Genomic DNA, 18,931 nt, shown 5'->3' with positions numbered 1-18,931 from the left:
GCGTCAGTCCTGGAGCTCCAGCAGCAGCCAAGTCAGAGTCCCCTCACCAAAGCCAATGGAGAAGGGGAGGGAAGGGGGAGTTGGAGAAAAGCGTCCTGGGCTGCAAGGGTAGCCAGAGCGGGAGAGAAGACCCCGGTGAGGATGGCAAGCTCACAGCAGACCCTCCTATAGGGCTTTTGTGCCAGGCACTGCACAGAGGGCATTACATATATTAACTGAAAACTACCTTGACCATCCCCATTTTAGGAAATGGTGGCACAGAGGGGGTAGCTTGCCTGGGGTCACACCCAGGCATGAGGAGCCAGACTCTGCCCAGTGGGCTGGCTCCAAAATCTGTAACCACCTGCTCCCCTGCCTCCCGGGAGAGGGGAAAGTGGATCTGGTCAGACAGTAGGGGGACTGGGAAGATGCAGGGGAGGCTAAGCCATGAGCAGGTGCTTGGAGGATGCTGCAGATTCAGACTTCATTCTCCCAGAGGGCAGGAAGGGGTCAGGCCTGCACTGCTAAAAGGAACCCCACCCTGCCTACTGAGCTGTGGCTGTGAGCAGAGGGATGAGACTTTCCCTCCGCAGGAAGGAGGCTGGAGGAAGGTGAGGGCGAGGAGCGAGAGCATTTGGGCAGGAGTAGTTGAGGGGATGGATGGGTTAGGAGGAAGAGCTTCCAGTCCCAGCCTGGGAGGAAATGCCCTGGCTGTGAGGGGCCACTCCTCCCCCAGGGTCTCCCTGGTATCTGTCCCCTTGAGGGCTGAGAAGCCCTTCCTGCCCAGATGGCCTCTTCAGGGCGTTCCCCGAGGCATGTCCATAAATAAGCTCTCCTGCCCTAGGGCGAACAAGGTAGAGGCACTGTTTTCATCTACAGAAGAGGAAAGGGGAGGCTCAGAGAGTCAGGCAACCTCCCAAAGAGTCACAGTTTATAGGCCTTGCAGCAGGGATCCAAGCCCAGATCTGGCCAGAGGGATTATGTAGCACATAATGATATAGTTCATCACTGACTTCATGAGGCGCCTCTGTAGATCAGAGAACTGAGGCCCAGTAAGCACATGGGGTGAAATTGGAGGAGAAGGGTTTGGTGGGTCCACAATAAGTCAGAGCCTCACCCTGAAGCAGGCTTTAAGGTCGGGGGTTGGGGGGGGCTTCAGCTGGGACCCTTCGAGCAGCCCCAGAGAAAGAGCTTGTGCAGCCTCTCGTGGGACAGCTTGGACTGAGCCATGGTAGGGACAGCAGCAGCAGTGTGGGAGTCTGCAGGCTGTGGGGGCTGCAGGGTGGATGAGGACAGCCCCTGAGTGGCCTGATCCCACCCCAGTTCTGGACACAGCCGGGCAGGAGGAATTCAGCGCCATGCGGGAGCAGTACATGCGCACGGGAGATGGCTTCCTCATCGTCTACTCCGTCACCGACAAGGCCAGCTTCGAGCACGTGGACCGTTTCCACCAGCTCATCCTGCGCGTCAAAGACAGGTGAGCATTAAACACAGGTGAGAGTACCGGGAAGAGGCCTGCGCCTGCCTCCTAGGGCGTGCTCGCTTTCGCGCTCTTCTCTCTTTCGGGCGCGCGCGCCCCTAATTAAAGGCTTGGATTTTTTAAACCTTATGTGGAGTAATTAAATAATTTGAAATTTGGCTTATACTCATTTGGTCTTGTTGAGTCTCAAAGAGGCTATGTAATGAAAATAAAAGCACAAACTAATAGGAAAAGAACAATACTTGAGTGAATTCCATTAAAGACAGAAAAAAATCTAGCTAACATGTATTCCAAAGAGAAAGTGTTAATCAGTTTACCAGGTAAAGGGCCACACATACATACACATAAAGCTCCCACAGATGAATGTGGGTTTTACTCTGAATACATGAATTGGAAAAGAAAAAACAAAAATGGCTCAGATGTGGGAAGATACTCAACTTTCTTGCTAATCAAAGAAATATAAGGAAGATAGTAAAATACCATTTTTCACCTGTCAAATTATAATTTTTTAAAATGGAAATACCCAATGCTACCAAAGATGCGGTAAGATTGTCATTTCATTCAGTTTTGGACAAAATTTTGCCCATGTCAATAAGAATCTTTACGGTGACCATGCCTCTTGATGCCCTCTGCTGGGAGCCATCCTAATTGTGCAGCTGGCTGTGTGGTTGGTACATCTGAGTGACCCAAGAGATGGGAACCAGGTCTGGGGAGCCAGCCCCTGACCAGCAGCCCCTTGAGGCCTCACCATTGGCCTTGCAGTGGACCTGAGGCTTCAAGCCAAGACAGCCAGCAGCCCCCAGGCCCTTTCCCCTAACCCTAACCTCTCTCTGGAAAGGAGGAGGGAAGGGACTGCAGTCCAGGCTGACTGGGGAGGTGCTGTAGGCTGACTGTGCTATGCCTGAGATGTGGCTGTGCCACCTTAACTAGGTGTGAGTGTGGTGGAAACCTCACAGAGCTGCTATTCCTTTATTTCCCAGGGAGTCATTCCCGATGATCCTCGTGGCCAACAAGGTCGATTTGATGCACTTAAGGAAAATCACCAGGGAGCAAGGAAAAGAAATGGCGACCAAACACAATGTAGGTGTGTGCGTGTGTGTAGAGGGGGCCAGGAGATGTGTAAAAGCTGTTGCCTGGTCACCCCTGCAGTCCTGGTCTTTGGAAATGAAACTATTGTTTATTGAAGGACTCCCCTCAGTTTAAGTCTTGTTGCTACTGAAATCCTGCAATTCCAGGAATCCAGGTAATGCACATCAGTGTTTCTTCAGTGGTAGAGGCAGGTCCCCTAGAAAGAAAGTAGAAGGTGTCTGGAACCTGGGCGGGATCATACAGCTCAGGGACTTCTGAGCGATGGGGTGGGACCACAGGTGGCAGTGGTCTGAGGCCCTGGAGCCTGGGCCATTACTGAGCCGGCAGGAGTACAGGATGTGAAGGGGCTCCAGGTAGGTCCCAGCTCAAGCTGCAGTGCCTTCCTGCCTCCCCTGGGTGTGTGCAGGGAAGCATGTTGTCCTGACTCACAAGGGCCCCATAGGACTCTACTGGCCACTTATCAGGGGCACTTGCCTTGGCCGGATTTGGTGTCCAGCCTGGAAGAGGCTCCAAAGCAGACCTCAGCACCCCTTACCAGGGCCAGGAGAAAGTGGAAAGTGTGCCTGGTTCAAACCCTGATTCTCTGCTGGCCGCTGTTGACCTTGAGCAAGTGCGGCACTCTGAGCTCAGTCTCCTGAGCTGCAGAATGGAGATACTTGCTTACCTCAGAGGGTTAATGTGAGGACTAAATGAGGTCAGGGATAGTGAGACCTGGAAAGCCAAACAGCCCACAATGAAGAGCAGTTTCCATTTAGTGTTATCAGAGGCTCAAATATTTGTCCAATGAATATTTCAAAGGCTTAAGCTCTGCCTTTTGTGCTCTGCCCTTTGTGTGTCTGTTGGCTACAGCAGAAGTGTGCACATCTGACCTCACGTGATGATGATGGATGGGAAGATATTGACTGGTTTGTGTTCTGAGCAATGATTTACAATCTACTCCTCTAAAACAACAGCTTACCCTGTCGCCCTCCTCCATGCATTTGAAGTGTTATTTTCCTTTTCTTCACTGTGCTTTTCTTTTTCCAGCATATTATAATGAAAGGCATTAATTTTGTAATCAGAAAAAACTTATGAAAAATAACCAAGTTATTCAGTCTAATCACACTCAGCTTACTTCCATCTGTCTCATCAAGCGAGGCCTGTGTGTTCCCCACCCTGCTCCCCGTCTTTGGGGAACGAACACTTCCTGCCTTGGCGGGGTCCCTGCTGTAGGAGAAGGTGAGCGCTCAGGAGTGTGTCCTGACCTCATAGAGTCTTTGTTCTCCTCCCTCTGCCAGCCCGAGGCTTTGTGCAGTTCTGGCCCTGGAAACCTGCTCTGTGGGGCCACCACGGTCACATCTCCTACTGTCTGCACCCTTTCGGCTGGGTGATGATTTCTCAGCATTGAACATGCAGACAAAAACCTTGTGTAAACATGGTTGAGCTCCCAGGCTCATAGATACAGACCAAACAAGAGCTGGGCCAGGGTGGGGGCCAGCACAGATGGGCCAGGGTCACCCGGGCCCAGAGTCCTGGTCATGGCCCAGTCTCTCCTCAGCCTTTTCTACCAGCGTCCACTCTGGAGGGGCCCAGAAAGAGGGGCAGAGTCATCCCAAGGTGGAGAAACAGACCTCAGAAAGAAAAATGGGTAGAATCAGAATGTATTTTAGTTTAATAAATGAAACAGTCTTTCATCTTCAAGTATGTAAAAAGATCACTTTATTCTATTTTTAGGGAGCTATTAAATATCTCTGTGCCTAGAGAACAAGAGGGAATTGGAAAAGCCATTAGTAACACTTTCCAACCTGAAAGAGTGAGAAGCCCCAAATGATGCCTGAGGCTGTTGGGGGCTGGGGCTTCTGTGGCGTGTTTTGAAAGCACCTGGGTTCCTCAGAACCTCTGAGCATTTTTAAGGGGGTAGAACAGGGCTTTGAGGATCTCTGTGCCGCTTTGACCAAGTTGAGCTTTGCCTTCCAGATTCCGTACATAGAAACCAGTGCCAAGGACCCACCTCTCAATGTCGACAAAGCCTTCCATGACCTCGTGAGAGTAATTAGGTGAGCACTGCCCCCTCCCTAGAAACAGGCCTCCACAGCATGGGTTGGCTCCTGGAGGCAGCTGGGAGCTTGAGGAAGCAGCTCCTCTTCTGAGGCCATGAGGCTGTAGAATTCTGGGCCTATGTTGGATTTCTTGTCCCTCCTACCGTTTCTTTCTTTTGCTCTTTCCACCCACCTCTGCCCTCCCCACAGCTGCTAACGGGTTTGTGGGTGAAGTCTGCTGCACGTGCTAAGTGGAAATGCCTTCCTGTCTGAGGCAGTGGCTCAGGCTCCCTGGAAGGCAGCTCCCTCCAGCCTGGCTTCAGTGTTCTCCTCACGCCAAAGCTTTCGACACCGTACAAACTAGGTCTCTCCTCTTCCATGTCCTGATATCAGAGCACCCTTTGATATTTCCCCCGAACAACCAATATTCTGATTCCAAGGTTCAAATTTCAGAGGCATTGCACACGTATCTCCTTTCCTGACTCCACCAGCTGTCAATCTCCAAGTATTGTCAGCAATCGTAATGAAAGTTTCTTGTATATTCCTTTGCATGGTCAGGGTCCAGATCTTAATCACCTCGTGCACTCATGACTAAAACAGCCTCCTGGCTGCATCTCCTGTCACCGATCTATCCCATTTCCCAAATCTTCAACATGCACAGCAGCCTAACCAGTGGGTCTCAGACATTGTGCGTTGAGTTTGTGGCCTGTATGCTGGCGCCTTCAAGGGCTGCTGGTGAGCTGTGAGATCAGCCCCGGGGCTCTAACCCCCACTATACACACATCCCCCAACATGCTTAAAAAGCTCATCTTCTCATTATTCCCCAGCATAATGAGGAAATATTACAGTCTTCACTTTATGTTCTTGCTGGCAGTTTTGCACTCTCAAGATGATTTTCTCATCCAGGTGTGGTGGCTCATTTCTGTAATCCCAGCACTCAGAGGCAAAGGTGGAAGTGGAGGAAAGAGGATTTCTTGAGGCTAGGAGTTCAAGACCAGCCTGGGCAGCATAGTGAAATGCCATCTTTACAAAAGAAACTATTTTATCTTAGGCATTTTGCCTCCAATTAGGACGTGCTGCCATCAGGTAGCCTATGGTGATGTCTTGGTTGTGAACCAATAGTGCCAAGGTCAGGTTTTAGACATAGGAAAAGTTAACAGAAAACATGAAATGGCTTTTATGCTTAGTTGACCCATCATTTTATTTAAACTATGAAACACAGAAATAGAAACCAGCACCCTATAAGACAAATCGTGATATAGCTTGTGATTTATGTAAATGTAGCCACAACATAATGTCAGTCATTCCCATCAGTAGGGCGATTTAGGTTATCCCCTCCCCTGTCTCCCTGTTTCATTGCCTCAGGAGAAGCTATCCTGCCAGGCCCTACTCCAGTGGCCAGGACAATCACTGGGTGAGGCATGGCATCCCCATCCCCTCACCCACTAACCCTGCCACAACAGGCCTCCTCTGCCTCAGATCTGGGGCTAGGGAGGAGAGGGGCAGAGGAGAAGCAAAGCCCATTCTGACTTTGTCTTTCTGTCCTTCATTGTTTCAAAAGGCAACAGATTCCGGAAAAAAGCCAGAAGAAGAAGAAGAAAACCAAATGGCGGGGAGACCGGGCCACAGGCACCCACAAACTGCAATGTGTGATCTTGTGACAGGCCTGAGGCCCTGGGCACAGTGACTGTGGCCTGGCCATCCCTTGGGGCCCCTCCCCACCTAACTGCACTGAAACCATTTCTAACCACAACCCTTGGCCCAAGGACCTGGTACAGGAAGGGAGAAGGGTGGGTGGGCAGGGAGCAGACAGGGTCTGGCTTTGCCCAGAGGGCACGGGCTTTCCCACCTCTCACAAGAGACAAGGAAGCCGCCTGTAAGCAGAAGCAGCATCCCAGTGCCCCTGGCCTCCCCATGTGTTGATTCAACCCGGTTCCTGCCCCTCTCTCGGTAGGTGTGTTGTTTATTGTAACTACATAGTGTTGGTTTGATGTGGAAGTGTTTATCCACATACAGAGTACAAAACAAGCCATGAACAAGCTTCTTCCCCTTACCCCCCATCCACAGTGTCTGAGCTTGGATGTCTTTTATAGATTTTTAAATTATTTTAGTGATTGTTATTTTATTAAAGGGGTCTGGGCTCACTGCCTGGTGAAGTTTCAAGTGTTCAGCAGACCTCTCTGGTAACATATCTGGAATACTGTTGTTTTTTAACTGAGTTTTCTCATCAGTGCCAAAACTCAGCTCAATCTGAAAGTAGAGTGACTGAGAGGACAGAAGTGAATGGGAACTGTAGCTGGAAGCCTCAGGCCATGGGTCAAACCTGGGAGGGAAAGAGACCCTACTCATGGCCTAGAAATGAGAGAAGAGAGAGGTATTTACCCAGAGGGTTTTCCTATGGTTGGGGATGCAAATATTAGAAAACAGATTGTATTTTGCTGAAGGGAGTGGCTGTCATGAGCATGTCAGTTCTAAAAGGGGTTTTCATTATCCTGGAAATGTATAAACTAAAGTAAGCTGATTGGCTTTGCAAACGTGTCCATTTGTTTTTCAGACAGTATGGGTTAAGTTCTCTGCCCTCCCCCAGCGGTCTGAGGAGGCTCTGGGTTTCTCAGATCTGTCTCTTGCGGCTTTTTCACATTGGCTGTGCTGCTTGGTGCCTCTCTGATATGAACACACTGACACGTCAAAGTAACCTAATGTGGACACCATGCAGAAGACTCCAATTCATGCTGGATCTTAACCAAGAACGATTCAATACTGTTATCACTAAAACAGCACCAACACCTGAAGCCATCTTCCCTTGGAGTTAACTGACTACCACTTCTGTAAACCCAGTCAATGAGCAGACCCCTTCCAGTATTTGTAAAAGTAGTACTGGTTGCCTTTTTGGCAATTTTTATTGACCTGTTGAATCTTGACTATCATATGATCTGACAAGTAAGGAAGGCTGGGCTAATGTGTGGCTCTCATACACCTTCCACAAGGGGGCAGTCTCCCCAGCTCCCTGATGATGCTCACCCCCACCCCCACCCCCGTCAGGTGCTGCTGGTGTGAGCCAAAGACTGGAGTTTTTCCAGCTGGGGTGGGAGTGGAGCAACAACAGGAACAACGGTGCACCAAAGAAAAGGTCAGAATATAAGGTAGCACAGCTGGTGACCTTATTTTCTAGATGTTACAACTCAGGTCACTATGCAAACTAGAATATCCTCAGCAGGTGGCCTGGCCACTCTGGAGAAAGAAACCCAAGGAAAATGAGCACCCAACTGGATGCCAGGACACCTGGGTTCTGAAAATGCGCTGTGTTCCTACCTCGGCAAGATCACCAGCACTGAGGGGCCCAGCTGGAGAGTGATTCTGCTACAAAAGGTGGTAGTTGAGACTTCTGTTTGTTGGAAATCAAACTTCTACTAAATTACCCCTTTTTCTGTTCCTAAAAGGAAGGATAAGAGAGAACATTCCAGATGAGGCACTTCAGAGTTTCCTTAGATCCTATAATGTTAAGAGGTATTTTAAACACTAAAAGGACAAAGCTCTTCCCAATCCTTATGCTTCCCTAAGTGGCATCTGCAGCAGGTATGTGTGTAGTTTGATGGCAGCTGCAAACTGGAGGTGAGGCAGAGGAAAGGCAGGCAGGAAGAAGTGAGGATGGAGATGCTCAGAACCAAGAGCATGGCGGAGTAGGAGAAGAAGCCCTGCACACAGGGCGGTGTCCACGGCCAGAAAACTCCTGCTGGGCACCAACCACTACGAGCATAACCCATACCCACCATGGGGCTGCAACTCCTCGACGGCAGAGTGGGGTAGTCTCACTGGAAGCAGATCAGCTGACATAGAAGAGAGACCTTGGCCATAAAGGTGAGAAGACAGGCATTTCAACCACATGGTTGGGACAGAAGGGACAGTGCATCTGTTCATCCATCCTGCTCTTGGCTCACAGTTGAACTCCATAGTGCCTGAGAGAGACTAGTTAAGGGTTGGTCTTCTGTAGCGTCTGCTGTTGAGCCTCTGGTAAGCGTTCATCTCCCATGAACTCATTTCCCCATAAGTGAAGTGAGTAAATAATGCCCCATTTGTAGAAGTGGGCCCTCATGACAGGTAGCTTCCAGATAGGCCAGAGTAGAGTGTAGAGTGTGCCCTGTGGCATCCCTCCATCATCTTCTCCGTCATCATCTACCAGGGTCAGACTGGGAAACCTGGTTGGCCACGCCACACCATGACCAAGGAGCCAACTGGGACTTGTGGCTGTTTGACATCCTCATGTTCCCATTGGTCTTCTGGAGAATAGTGCTACTCTCACATCTCCTGGAGCACAGCCTTCCTGAAATGTCCTCACCCCATGCTTTTGCCATTGTGTGCTCTCAGATTTCCTCCACTATTTGACACCCTCTTTAGAGGGCTGCTTTTTTTTCCAGAGATAATCCTAGCCATCCTCTCCACTCGGGCTATGGCCACTTACTACCCGTGCAGTTTGCCACACAGGGGACACCTGGATGGCTTCTCTTAGGACTTTTCCCACCTCCTTCTCATGACACTTGCTGTGGAGAATGCCTGGCTGGCCTCCTGGGGCCTGTCTCGCTTTGCCAGGAGACATGACCCACTAACGTGGCAACTGTAACCCAAAGGCCCCTCAGACGTTACAGCAAATCTGGAGCCACAGACAGGTTCCCTCCATTGGTAGCCCGTCGTGTTTGAAATTCCATGTCGAGTTTACTTGGAATGAAAGATACTTGAATTATCGTGCGCCCGTGAGTGCCCAGCTTCTGTTTCATAGTCTTAACAGGTGGCCATTGTCGTGAAACGAGAGTGATGCCTGAAGATCTCAATGATGTTTGAGCCTTTTATGTAACTTTCTATTAAGTCTTTATATATCTCGACTGATTAATAAAGAAGAGAAACACGTACCTGTCTTATTTCCTTTTACTCCAATATTCCTGAAGTTTTGCTGAGAACATTGTGAGTTGTTGGTGTTTTGCCCAGAACATCCACCTCTTACAGAGCGTGACCTTGGTCCTAACCAGATCTAAAGTAAGGAGGAGCCCACTGGTGGCCATGGGGTGTCTCCTTCCCGCGCAGAGCCGAAGGATGAAGGCAGGCTAGCACAGCATTTAGAGGCACTGCCTCTTGATGCTGGGCAGATCTGGATTTTAGCCCTGCTACCGACCTTTGTGTGCCTTTGGGCAAATGACCTGCCTTAGTCTTGAGCTGCCCTGCCTGTGAATGGGACAATAATGTGCACCTCGAAGTAGCTGGAGGACTAAAGCTAACGTAGGACTGTGGTGAGGAGCCCAGAAACGGTGCTCTTTGTCCAGGACACCTATTGGATTATCTGCCTGACATTCATTTTCATGGAAACTGCCCTCTTCCCCCATCCTTGGGGTTACCAGTCTTTGGCACAATGTGATTTCACTTCTTTGTTGATTAAATACGGTGGGTACTTGACCAACTTGAACCTCTCAGGCTCCGTTTTCCAGGGAATACAAGCCAAAACCCTCTCTGGGTAGCCCTTATGGGCAACTCTAGCTGAAACAGTAAACCCTCTGGGCTGGAGGCAGAGAAGGCTAGACTGCAGACTGGGGGGAGAGGCAATGTAGTGGACCACTCAGGCCTGTCTTCCTGCCCATTCGTTCTTTCCACAAATATTTATTGGGCACTACTGTATGCTAGGCGCTGGGCTGGGTGCTGGGTATATGGTAGTAACAAGGCAGTGGGTGTTAGGAACTGGTAAGTCAGTTCTTTCTCCTCTAGTTCTATATTAGTTTCATGTGGCTATTGTAACAAATTACCACAAACTTAGTGGCTTAAAAGAGAAATGTATTCTCTCACAGTTCTGGAGACCAGAAATCAAAACTCAGTATCACTGCCCTGAAATGAAGGTGCCAGGAGGGCCTTCACTCCTTACCTCTCCCAGTTTCTGGTAGCTGCTAAAATTCCTTGGCATGTGGCTCCATCACTCCAGTTTTGGAGGCCAGCATCTCCATATCTTTTACTTCTCCATCTTCACATTGCCTTCTCTGTGTGTGTCAAATCTCCCTCACTCTCAGTTGATACTTCTTCCATCACTGAGAAGGTTGAAAACAGCTGAACAGAATTTCCACAGACTTCTTTCACCCCCTCTGCCCACTCTGCAGCATCTGCACCCACCTGCTCTGCCTTCTTAGTTGTTAGTGATGAACCCTCCATGCTCCTAGCTGAAGCCAAGCCGCTTCCTCGAGCACTAGCACATACCAGGCATTATCCTGACCCCTCACCCCTCCTCTGTAACACCAATTTTCCCCTCTACTGGATCTTTCTCATCTTAAAGAAAAAAAAACCTTCTTTTGACCCACTTCTTCAGCCAGATACCACTTGATTCTCTGCTCTCTTTTGTAAGAAACCATCCCTTTTTTTTTTTTTTTGAGACAGAGTCTTGCTCTGTCGCCCAGGCTGGAGTGCAGTGTGATGATCTCAGCTCACTGCAACCTCCATCTCCCAGGTTCAAGCGATTCTCCTGCCTCAGCCTCCCAAGTAGCTGGGACTACACGCATACGCCACCACACCCAGCTAATTTTTGTATTTTTAGTAAAGATGCGGGGTTTCACCATGTTGGCCAGGCTGGTCTCGAACTCCTGACCTCAAATGATCCACCCACCTCTGCCTCCCAAAGTGCTGGGATTATAGGCGTGAGCCATCGCACCCAGCCCAGCAAGAAACCATCTTAAAAGCAATCTATGTTCACTGTCATGCATTCCTCTCATTTCTTTCTCTTTAAACTGCTCCAGGTGAGCTTTCACCTGCCACTACATCACCACCACCATTCTCAAAGTCACCAGTGGCCTCCATTTGGCTAAATTCAAAGACTGGTTCTCAGCCTTTTCATGCCTGAGCTCCCTGCAGCAGTAACACAGTTGAACACTCGCTCTTCCTCATGAGACTTCCATTGGCTTCTAGGATGCTGCCATCTTTTAGTTTTTCTCCTTCACTGGTCACTTCCTTCTTAGTCCTTATCTTCCACCTAATCTGTTAACTTTGGAACACCCCAGAGCTTAGCCCTTGGTCGTCTTCTCTACCTACACTCACTTTCTTGATGAATTCATCCAGTCTTGAGGCTTAGATGCCTTTATCTGCTGTGGGCTTCCAGTTGTACCTCTCCAACTTGAAACTCTCACAAGTCCCACTCATATATCCAGCTGCCAAATTGATATCTCACTTGGATGTGTCAGGTACCCAGTCTCAAAGTTAACAAGTCCAAAACGGAATTCCTGATTTTTACCCTCCCATACCTGCATCACATGTAGCCTTCCCCAGCTCAGCTCATGGCAACTCCATGCTTCCAGTTACTCGGGCCAAAAACCTTGGAGTTATCCTTCGTTCCTCTCTTTCTCCTGCATCTCACACTCAACAAATCTCTGTTGACTCCAAAATATATCCAGAATCTGCCCATTTCTTGTCACTTCCACTGCTAACATTATACCCTGAGCTGCCATCTTTCATGCCTATTTCATTCTTGTCTTTTTGCAGTTCATTCTCAACACAGCAGCCAGAAAATTTTTGGTAAAATGGAAGTCAAATTATGTCTCTGCTCTGCTCAAACCTCACACCCCGGTGGCTCCTCCATCTAATTTTTAAGATGTGTCAGAGTGGGCTATGCCACTGAACACTTAGTAACGGGCTGATGTTTATTAGCCACAAAAAAAGGATGGTCGAACATGTCCATTCATTCAGGCAGCACACACTGAACCCTGAGCCCCACATCAAGACTGCAGAGAACATTAAAACCTGTGCCACACAGGGGTTCCCAGCCTCAGGAGGATGATGAGCTGTGGGGATCTGTGCATTAAGAGGAATGCTCTGACCTGGAGGAGCTCCCATAAATCTTGGTCCCTCATAATCCTTGTACTCAGTAGATGAAGAGGGTGTTCATTGACCAGATGAAGATTTTAGCCACATTTTGGGCCCACTACTTCCATCACTTTTGAAGACTGAAGGTTTCCCGTTCTCAAGGATCCCAGATTCCCAGGTCCATACCAGGACTATTTTAAAGTCCACTTTCATCTCCGCACACTTCTAAAGAGGCTGTGAACCGAAGTTCCCAGGTGTCACAGATGTCAGCATTGTCATCACCCAGGAGCTTTCTGGAAATGCAGACTTTTGGGCCCTGTCCCAACCTGCTGAGTCAGGATCTGCATCTTAACAAGATCCCAGGAGAGTTGCGGGCACAATGAAAACTGAGTAGCCACTGGCCCAGACCATCAGGCCTGGCATCGAAATGAAATCCAGCCCTGGACTCACTGTTCCTCAGGATCCGGTTCAGCTTCATCCAACCAGAGGAAGCTTCATCTGCATTCATTTGATGACTAAAAAGTTCACTCCTCTGCCTTTAACAGCTGCAAGAGTCTGCCCAGCGAGGAGGAGGCAGTGAGCTCCAAGTGCTCGCCCACGGTCAGCTTCCCTTAATTATGGGAAGTTTTCACACAGAGGCAAGTGGGCTCCCAGTGTGCTTCTCCAACACTTGCATTTTGGTTAAAATGTGCACACTATGGTAAATGTAAAGAACAAGAAAAAATCTAACTGCCGAGAACTCTTAGGGACTCTGAGTCCCTAAGCACTCGGAAAGGTGCGCTATTCTGTGCAAGCTGGATTTTCACTTAGCATAGCTGCTGGGTTTCCACGTCATCCCAAATAGCTCATTACCATGCTAATATGGAAATTTAAATATAAAAAAGGAAAGCTGGGTTTATACCAAGCGAGGAACTGACAGATGCTTTCAGTGGAATGTACATCCTGGCAATTATGTGCTAAACCATTAGCTCTGACTCAAATCCAGCTTCCTAGTCTGTCATCAGCCCTGCGCCTGGGCTAATGAGCAGAGGTGAAATCACTGGATAAGTGGCTCTCAAAATGTGACCCTCAGACCAGCAGCTTCTGTATCCGGGGAGTTTGCTAGAAATGCAAGTTATCTGGTCCCACCCCAGACCTAATGAATCAGAAATTCTGAGGTGAGGTACAGCAATCTGTGTTGAACAACCTTCCCGGGAGACTCTGTTGCACCTTAAAGTTTGAGAACCACTTAATTAGATAAATTTAGGTAAAAATAAAAGTTCTTACCACAGGAAGGTAAATTGCGGCTGGGCTTGTTCTTACCTACAAGACAGCTGCTGGCTGTCTGGGCAAAGTTGTCTGGGTACTTCTTCCTTCCTTCATCTGATTCATGAGGACCCCTCAAGGTCTGGAACTGTTATTGGAAAGGGGTTCCGATCCAGACTCCAAAAGAGGGTTCTTGGATCTTGCACAAGAAAGAATTCAGGGCAAGTCCATAGAGTAAAGTGAAGGCTAGTTAAATAAGAGAGTAAAGGAATAAAAGAGTGGCTACTCCATAGGCAGAGCAGCTGCGAGGGCTGCTGGTTGCCCATTTTTATGGTTATGGCTTGATTATATGATGAACAAGGGGCAGATTATTCATGCCTTTCCTTTTTAGACCACATAGGGTAACCTCCTGACATTGCCATGGCATTTGTAAACTGTCATGGCGCTGGTGGGAGTGCAGCAGTGAGGGCGACCAGAGGTCACTCTTGTAAGGCCATCGTGGTTTTAGCCAGCTTCTTTATTGCAACCTGTTTGATCAGCAAAGTCTTTATGACCTATGTCTTGTGCCGACCTCCTATCTCATCCTGTGACTTAGAATGCCTTAACCATCTGGGAAAGTAGGTCTTACCCTTATTTTACCCAGCCGCTATTCAAGATGGAATTGCTCTGGTTCAAATGCCTCTGACAGGACCCAGGTACCTCATACAGGGGTTGTTAACCTTGGCTCCATGGGGTTACACGTGGGATGGCTGACACCCCTGAAATCATATGCAAAATTCCGTGTATATATATATATTCTTCTGGGGAGACTCTGAGGTTCCCGGATGTCTGATTTGGTGCCTGTCATAAATTTGGAAACGTTCTAAGCCATTTTTACTTAGAATGCCTTAACCGTCTGGGAATGCAGCCCAGTAGGTCTCAGCCTCATTTTACCCAGCCGCTATTCAAGATGGAATTGCTCTGGTTCAAATGCCTCTGACAGGACCCAGGTACCTCATACAGGGGTTGTTAACCTTGGCTCCATGGGGTTACAGGTGGGATGGCTGACACCCCTGAAATCATATGCAAAATTCCGTGTATATATATATATTCTTCTGGGGAGACAATCATGTTTTAGCAGATTCTCACTGTACTGTTGAGTGTCACCCAGCATTAACATGAACCAGCCTCTTGAACCTTCTTTTTTTGACTTCAGGCCCTTCTGGTAGTTTCACAGCCCTAGAGAGTGGAAAGAGGAAATGAAAGGAGCGAAGATCCATCCACTCCACAACTTCTAAGCAGCTCTAAATGGTTCACTTGGTAGACACATCTCTGAGCTTGCTCCCATGACATCCTGAGGGAGGGGAGGCGGCTGGGCTGCCCTTCTCCTCCCAGTTCCCCAGCATGACTAAATGTGTAACCCACATGACTCCCTCTTCTCTGCCCTTGCTGTGGTTAACACCCCCTGCCTCTCTGGCCCTCAACACCCTGGGACAAAACCAGCGAAGAGCAGAGAAAATTCAGGGTGCTGTGGCAGCTCCAGGACTACTTGGAAACCCATCGCTAGGATGGGAGCCTAGCTGGGCAATGGGAGCAGAGGAGAGACGGGAGGGATGTCAGAAAAGCACTTGAAAGCAAATGCCATTGACTCGAATTTGAATTTGTAACCATCTAGACCAGTGGTTCGCAACTCAGACTGTATAACAGAATCACTCAGGGAGCCTGGAAAATAATTCTGCTGCCCGGACCACTCCTTCAAAGAGTCTGGTGCCATTGGTCTAGGTTGGGGCCCGGACATCAAGACTTTAAGGCTTCCCAGGTGATTCTGCTGTGCAGCCAGAGCTGAGACCACTAGCTGGGCTGCATTTTAATCTCATTTCCTGAATGCCACGCCTTTCAGTGATCATGGGTTAATCAAAAAAACAGCTGCCTGGAATAGCCACTGTCTATAAAGCCACTCCTATAAAGGATCAGTTTCCCAGCCCTTGATGTGTAAATGGACACTTGATCATAGTGGATTCTTAGGTTTTCATTAAAGTGGGACCCATCAGAGCCTGGCTTGATTTGTTGGTTTTCTGGTCACAGTCTACTGTGATATCTCATTTGTCCACATCTCTTCCATTTTTACATCTATGACCTAGGGAAGGGCCTGGTGATACAAAGTTAATACTGAACATTTATCAAATGAATAATAAGTATTACAGATCTCAGCAGGGGCCTCCATGCCTTAAAACCTAAATAAGGTTGGCTCAAACTATCCTTCTCCATTCCCAAGCCTATGGTTTGTGGCCATCCCAAGGCCCACTGAAGACTTCACACAGTTCTTGAAAGTCAGGTTCTCACAGGGACCTCCACTTCTGTCCATTTCAGTCTGACGTTCAGTTTCTACAAAGAAAACTCACTCTCAATGAACATTCCTAGCCAGGTGCAGTGGCTTGCACCTTTAATCCCGGCTACTAGGGAGGCTGAGGCAGGAGGACTGCTTGAACCCAGGAGTTTGAGACCAGCTTGGACAACCTAGCAATACCCTGTCCCTTGAAAAAATAACCATTCCTGAGTTCTGCTGGGGGACTTGGGGGTCCCGGGGATGGTCCCTCTGCCGTCAGGGCCTCTCAATTGGCCTTCACCCCATGCCAGACCCTCTACCAACCTGTCTTCGCCAGCACCAGCCACCCAATGGGCTAAACACCCATCCCTTTAGATTCTCTAAACCTCATTTGCTTTCTTTAGCCATAATCCCATAATCTCTTCCTAGAATGAAATTTGGTTTCAGCTCTTAATAGGATGGCCAAAACCTTCAGTTTGCTGAGGACTGAGGAGTTTCCTGAAACATTGGTCATTCACTGCTAAATCCAGGACAGTCCCCGGCAAACCAGGACCATTGGTCACCTTAGTGGTAAGAATAAAATTTTCACCTTGTTCTATAATAATGGTACTAAGAACTATAAATTAGCTGATGGTTCTCAACCTAGCAATCATCATCATCATAATTACCTGGGAGTTAAAACATAGGCTTTTATGATTTAGCAGGTCTGGGGCCTGAGAAATTGCATTTCTTACAAGTTTCCAGTTGATGTGATGGTACTAGCCTGGGACCACACTTCAAGAACCCTGAATTAGGTAACCCACATTACACATTCAACAGAGGACTTGGCATACAGTAAATAAATGCACAACAATAACTAGTTATCAGCTAACGTTTTGTTGAGTACTTACTGTAAACCAGGCACCCTGCTATTTCTGCATATTACCTAATGGCTTCCCTGTGAGGTAGGTGATGTGATACTTGTTTTACAGAAAGGGAAACTGAGGTCCAGGGACAGCCAGAAGTGACTGAGCCTGCATGTGCACCGAATTCTGACTTGGAAGCCCATGCTCCATTCACCAGCAACCCCGCCACACTGAGGACTGAGCTAGTCCCAGCTAGCTGCCCCGCCCCTTTTTAATTTTAACTTTGTTTGAGGAAAATCTTTCAATGCATCTCCCACATCCCTGCCTTCTTCCAAGTGAGCTGAATGCAGATCAACTTCCTCTGCATGACTCAACAGCAGCATTTTGAACTTCAGTGACAGTCATTTTCCAGAGTGTCTGCTCTGGGCCTCCTCCAGGGGCAGCCTGAGCTGTGGCCTTGGACACCACCTCCAGTTCTGTTCCTCCAGCTGCCTTTCCCAGCTCCATCTGAGAAGTCGAGGCCAGGACAACCCAGCAGTTAGCCCAGTGAATGAGACCCAGGAGGCCTCCTGTGTAGTCTGGGGTCCTCTGGACTGCAGCCCAGGAGAGCACCCACAGCCAGGAGCCCCCTCGGCCCTGACCTTGGCCCTGCTCCCTTGGAGTTAGCCTGGTGGCTGAGGCTGCTGGAAATGGACCGTGTGATGCAAGGCACTACCACTGACTTTCTTGTTAATATAACAGTTCTTCCCCACCACCCCTCCTCCTCCAAACCATCCAAACTTTTTGTTCCTTCTTTGTGGCTGGCATTGCTGAGATTTCTGGTGTTATTGGTGCAGAGGATGTGTGGAGTGCAGTAAGAACACAGGCTGCCTAGGTCTGGCCCAGCAATGCTGCTAGCTGATGACCTTCGGTAACTTGTCCAAGCTCTCTATGCCTTGATTGCCTCATTTGTCAAATTGGGTTGATGATAACGTACTTATTTTAGGGATATTGAGCTATCGTTGAATTAGATACAGTCATGTGCCACATAAGGATGTTTTGGTCAAGGGCAGACCATATATACAAAGGTAGTTCCATAGATTAAAATACCCTATTTTTACTGTCCTTTTTCCATGTTTAGATACACAAATACTTGCCATTGTCTTACACTTGCCTACAGTATTCAGTCCAGTAACATGCTGTCCAGGTTTGTAGCCTAGAAGGAGTAGGCTATCCCATAGAACCGTGGTGTGTAGTAGGCTCTACTATCCAGGGTTGTGTAGGTGCACTCCATGATGTTCACACAATGATGAAATCACCTAAGGATGCATTTCTCAGAACACATATCCATCACCAAACAACACATGACTGCATATACTTTCAAAATAGTGGCTGACACATTGGAACTCTATTTAAATGTTAGCCAGGATTCCAAAATCAAATCCGTAAATGCTTCTGGAGTGCCTGCTAGTGACTCCAGCCACTATTGACTCAAACAGCACGTACCAGTCATGCTTTGCACGCGTCACGTCATTTAAGGCTTAGAGGAGCTAGGTGACTTGCCCAAGCACACCCTGCTTAGTTAGTGGAGTGCTTGTCTCCCAGGCCAAGCTGGCCTGTCCAGTGGTACCCCCTCTGCCTCCCTTGTGGGGCAGGCCCTGAGCTGGGCATTCAGCAAGGAGGCTTAACCTCCCCCATCCTCTGACCATAGCCCCTGCCCTGCTACCTCTCCCCTGCCTGCCTCACTTCCCCTTCCCTCAGATGATCCTTACCCAAAAAACAGCCTCCTGTTGCCGTTTCCTCTCCTGGGTCCCAGGACTACTCTGAGCTCTGTTCTTGCCCAGCTCCCCTTGTTAATCAAAACAGATTCAGCCTTCACAAAACAGATGCCAGAAGCAATTTGGCATCTGGTATCAAGAGGCTTAAAATCCTCTTTCCTAAAAATGCCACTCCTAGGACCCTCTCCTAAAGAAGTAATCAAAGATGCAAAGAATGATGAACGAAGGTGATCTTCACGTTCAAAAGATACAAAACGTTAAAGGATCTAAGTGAGCAGTAATTGGAGAATGATTAGATAAACGATGCTGTAGCTGTGAAGGATTATACCACAAATGTGAACAGCAGAAGAAATGTTTGTTCCTGCGTTTTCATCATCCCTAGATGGTAGCGT

The 18,931-nt window shown here is 48.5% G+C and overlaps 1 protein-coding gene across 2 annotated transcripts in view; it reads left to right on the top strand.

The window, feature by feature from the left end:
* MRAS (muscle RAS oncogene homolog) overlaps positions 1-9,470 on the top strand; it is a 56,608-nt gene extending 47,138 nt beyond the window's left edge. For both annotated transcript variants that reach the window (XM_011958140.1, XM_011958139.1), the window contains 4 exons: positions 1,303-1,456; positions 2,440-2,539; positions 4,505-4,584; positions 6,128-9,470. In XM_011958140.1, coding sequence (XP_011813530.1) covers positions 1,338-1,456; positions 2,440-2,539; positions 4,505-4,584; positions 6,128-6,227 — 399 coding nt within the window. In that variant the 5' untranslated portion in view covers positions 1,303-1,337 and the 3' untranslated portion in view covers positions 6,228-9,470. The remainder of the gene's footprint in view (positions 1-1,302; positions 1,457-2,439; positions 2,540-4,504; positions 4,585-6,127) is intronic.
* Positions 9,471-18,931: the final 9,461 nt, after the last annotated feature.

The sequence above is a fragment of the Colobus angolensis genome, unplaced genomic scaffold (assembly GCF_000951035.1).
Source record: "Colobus angolensis palliatus isolate OR3802 unplaced genomic scaffold, Cang.pa_1.0 Scaffold46, whole genome shotgun sequence".
NCBI lineage: Eukaryota > Metazoa > Chordata > Mammalia > Primates > Cercopithecidae > Colobus > Colobus angolensis.
The sequence above is the reverse complement of the archived record's forward strand: the minus strand, read 5'-3'. Positions and strand labels throughout refer to the sequence as shown.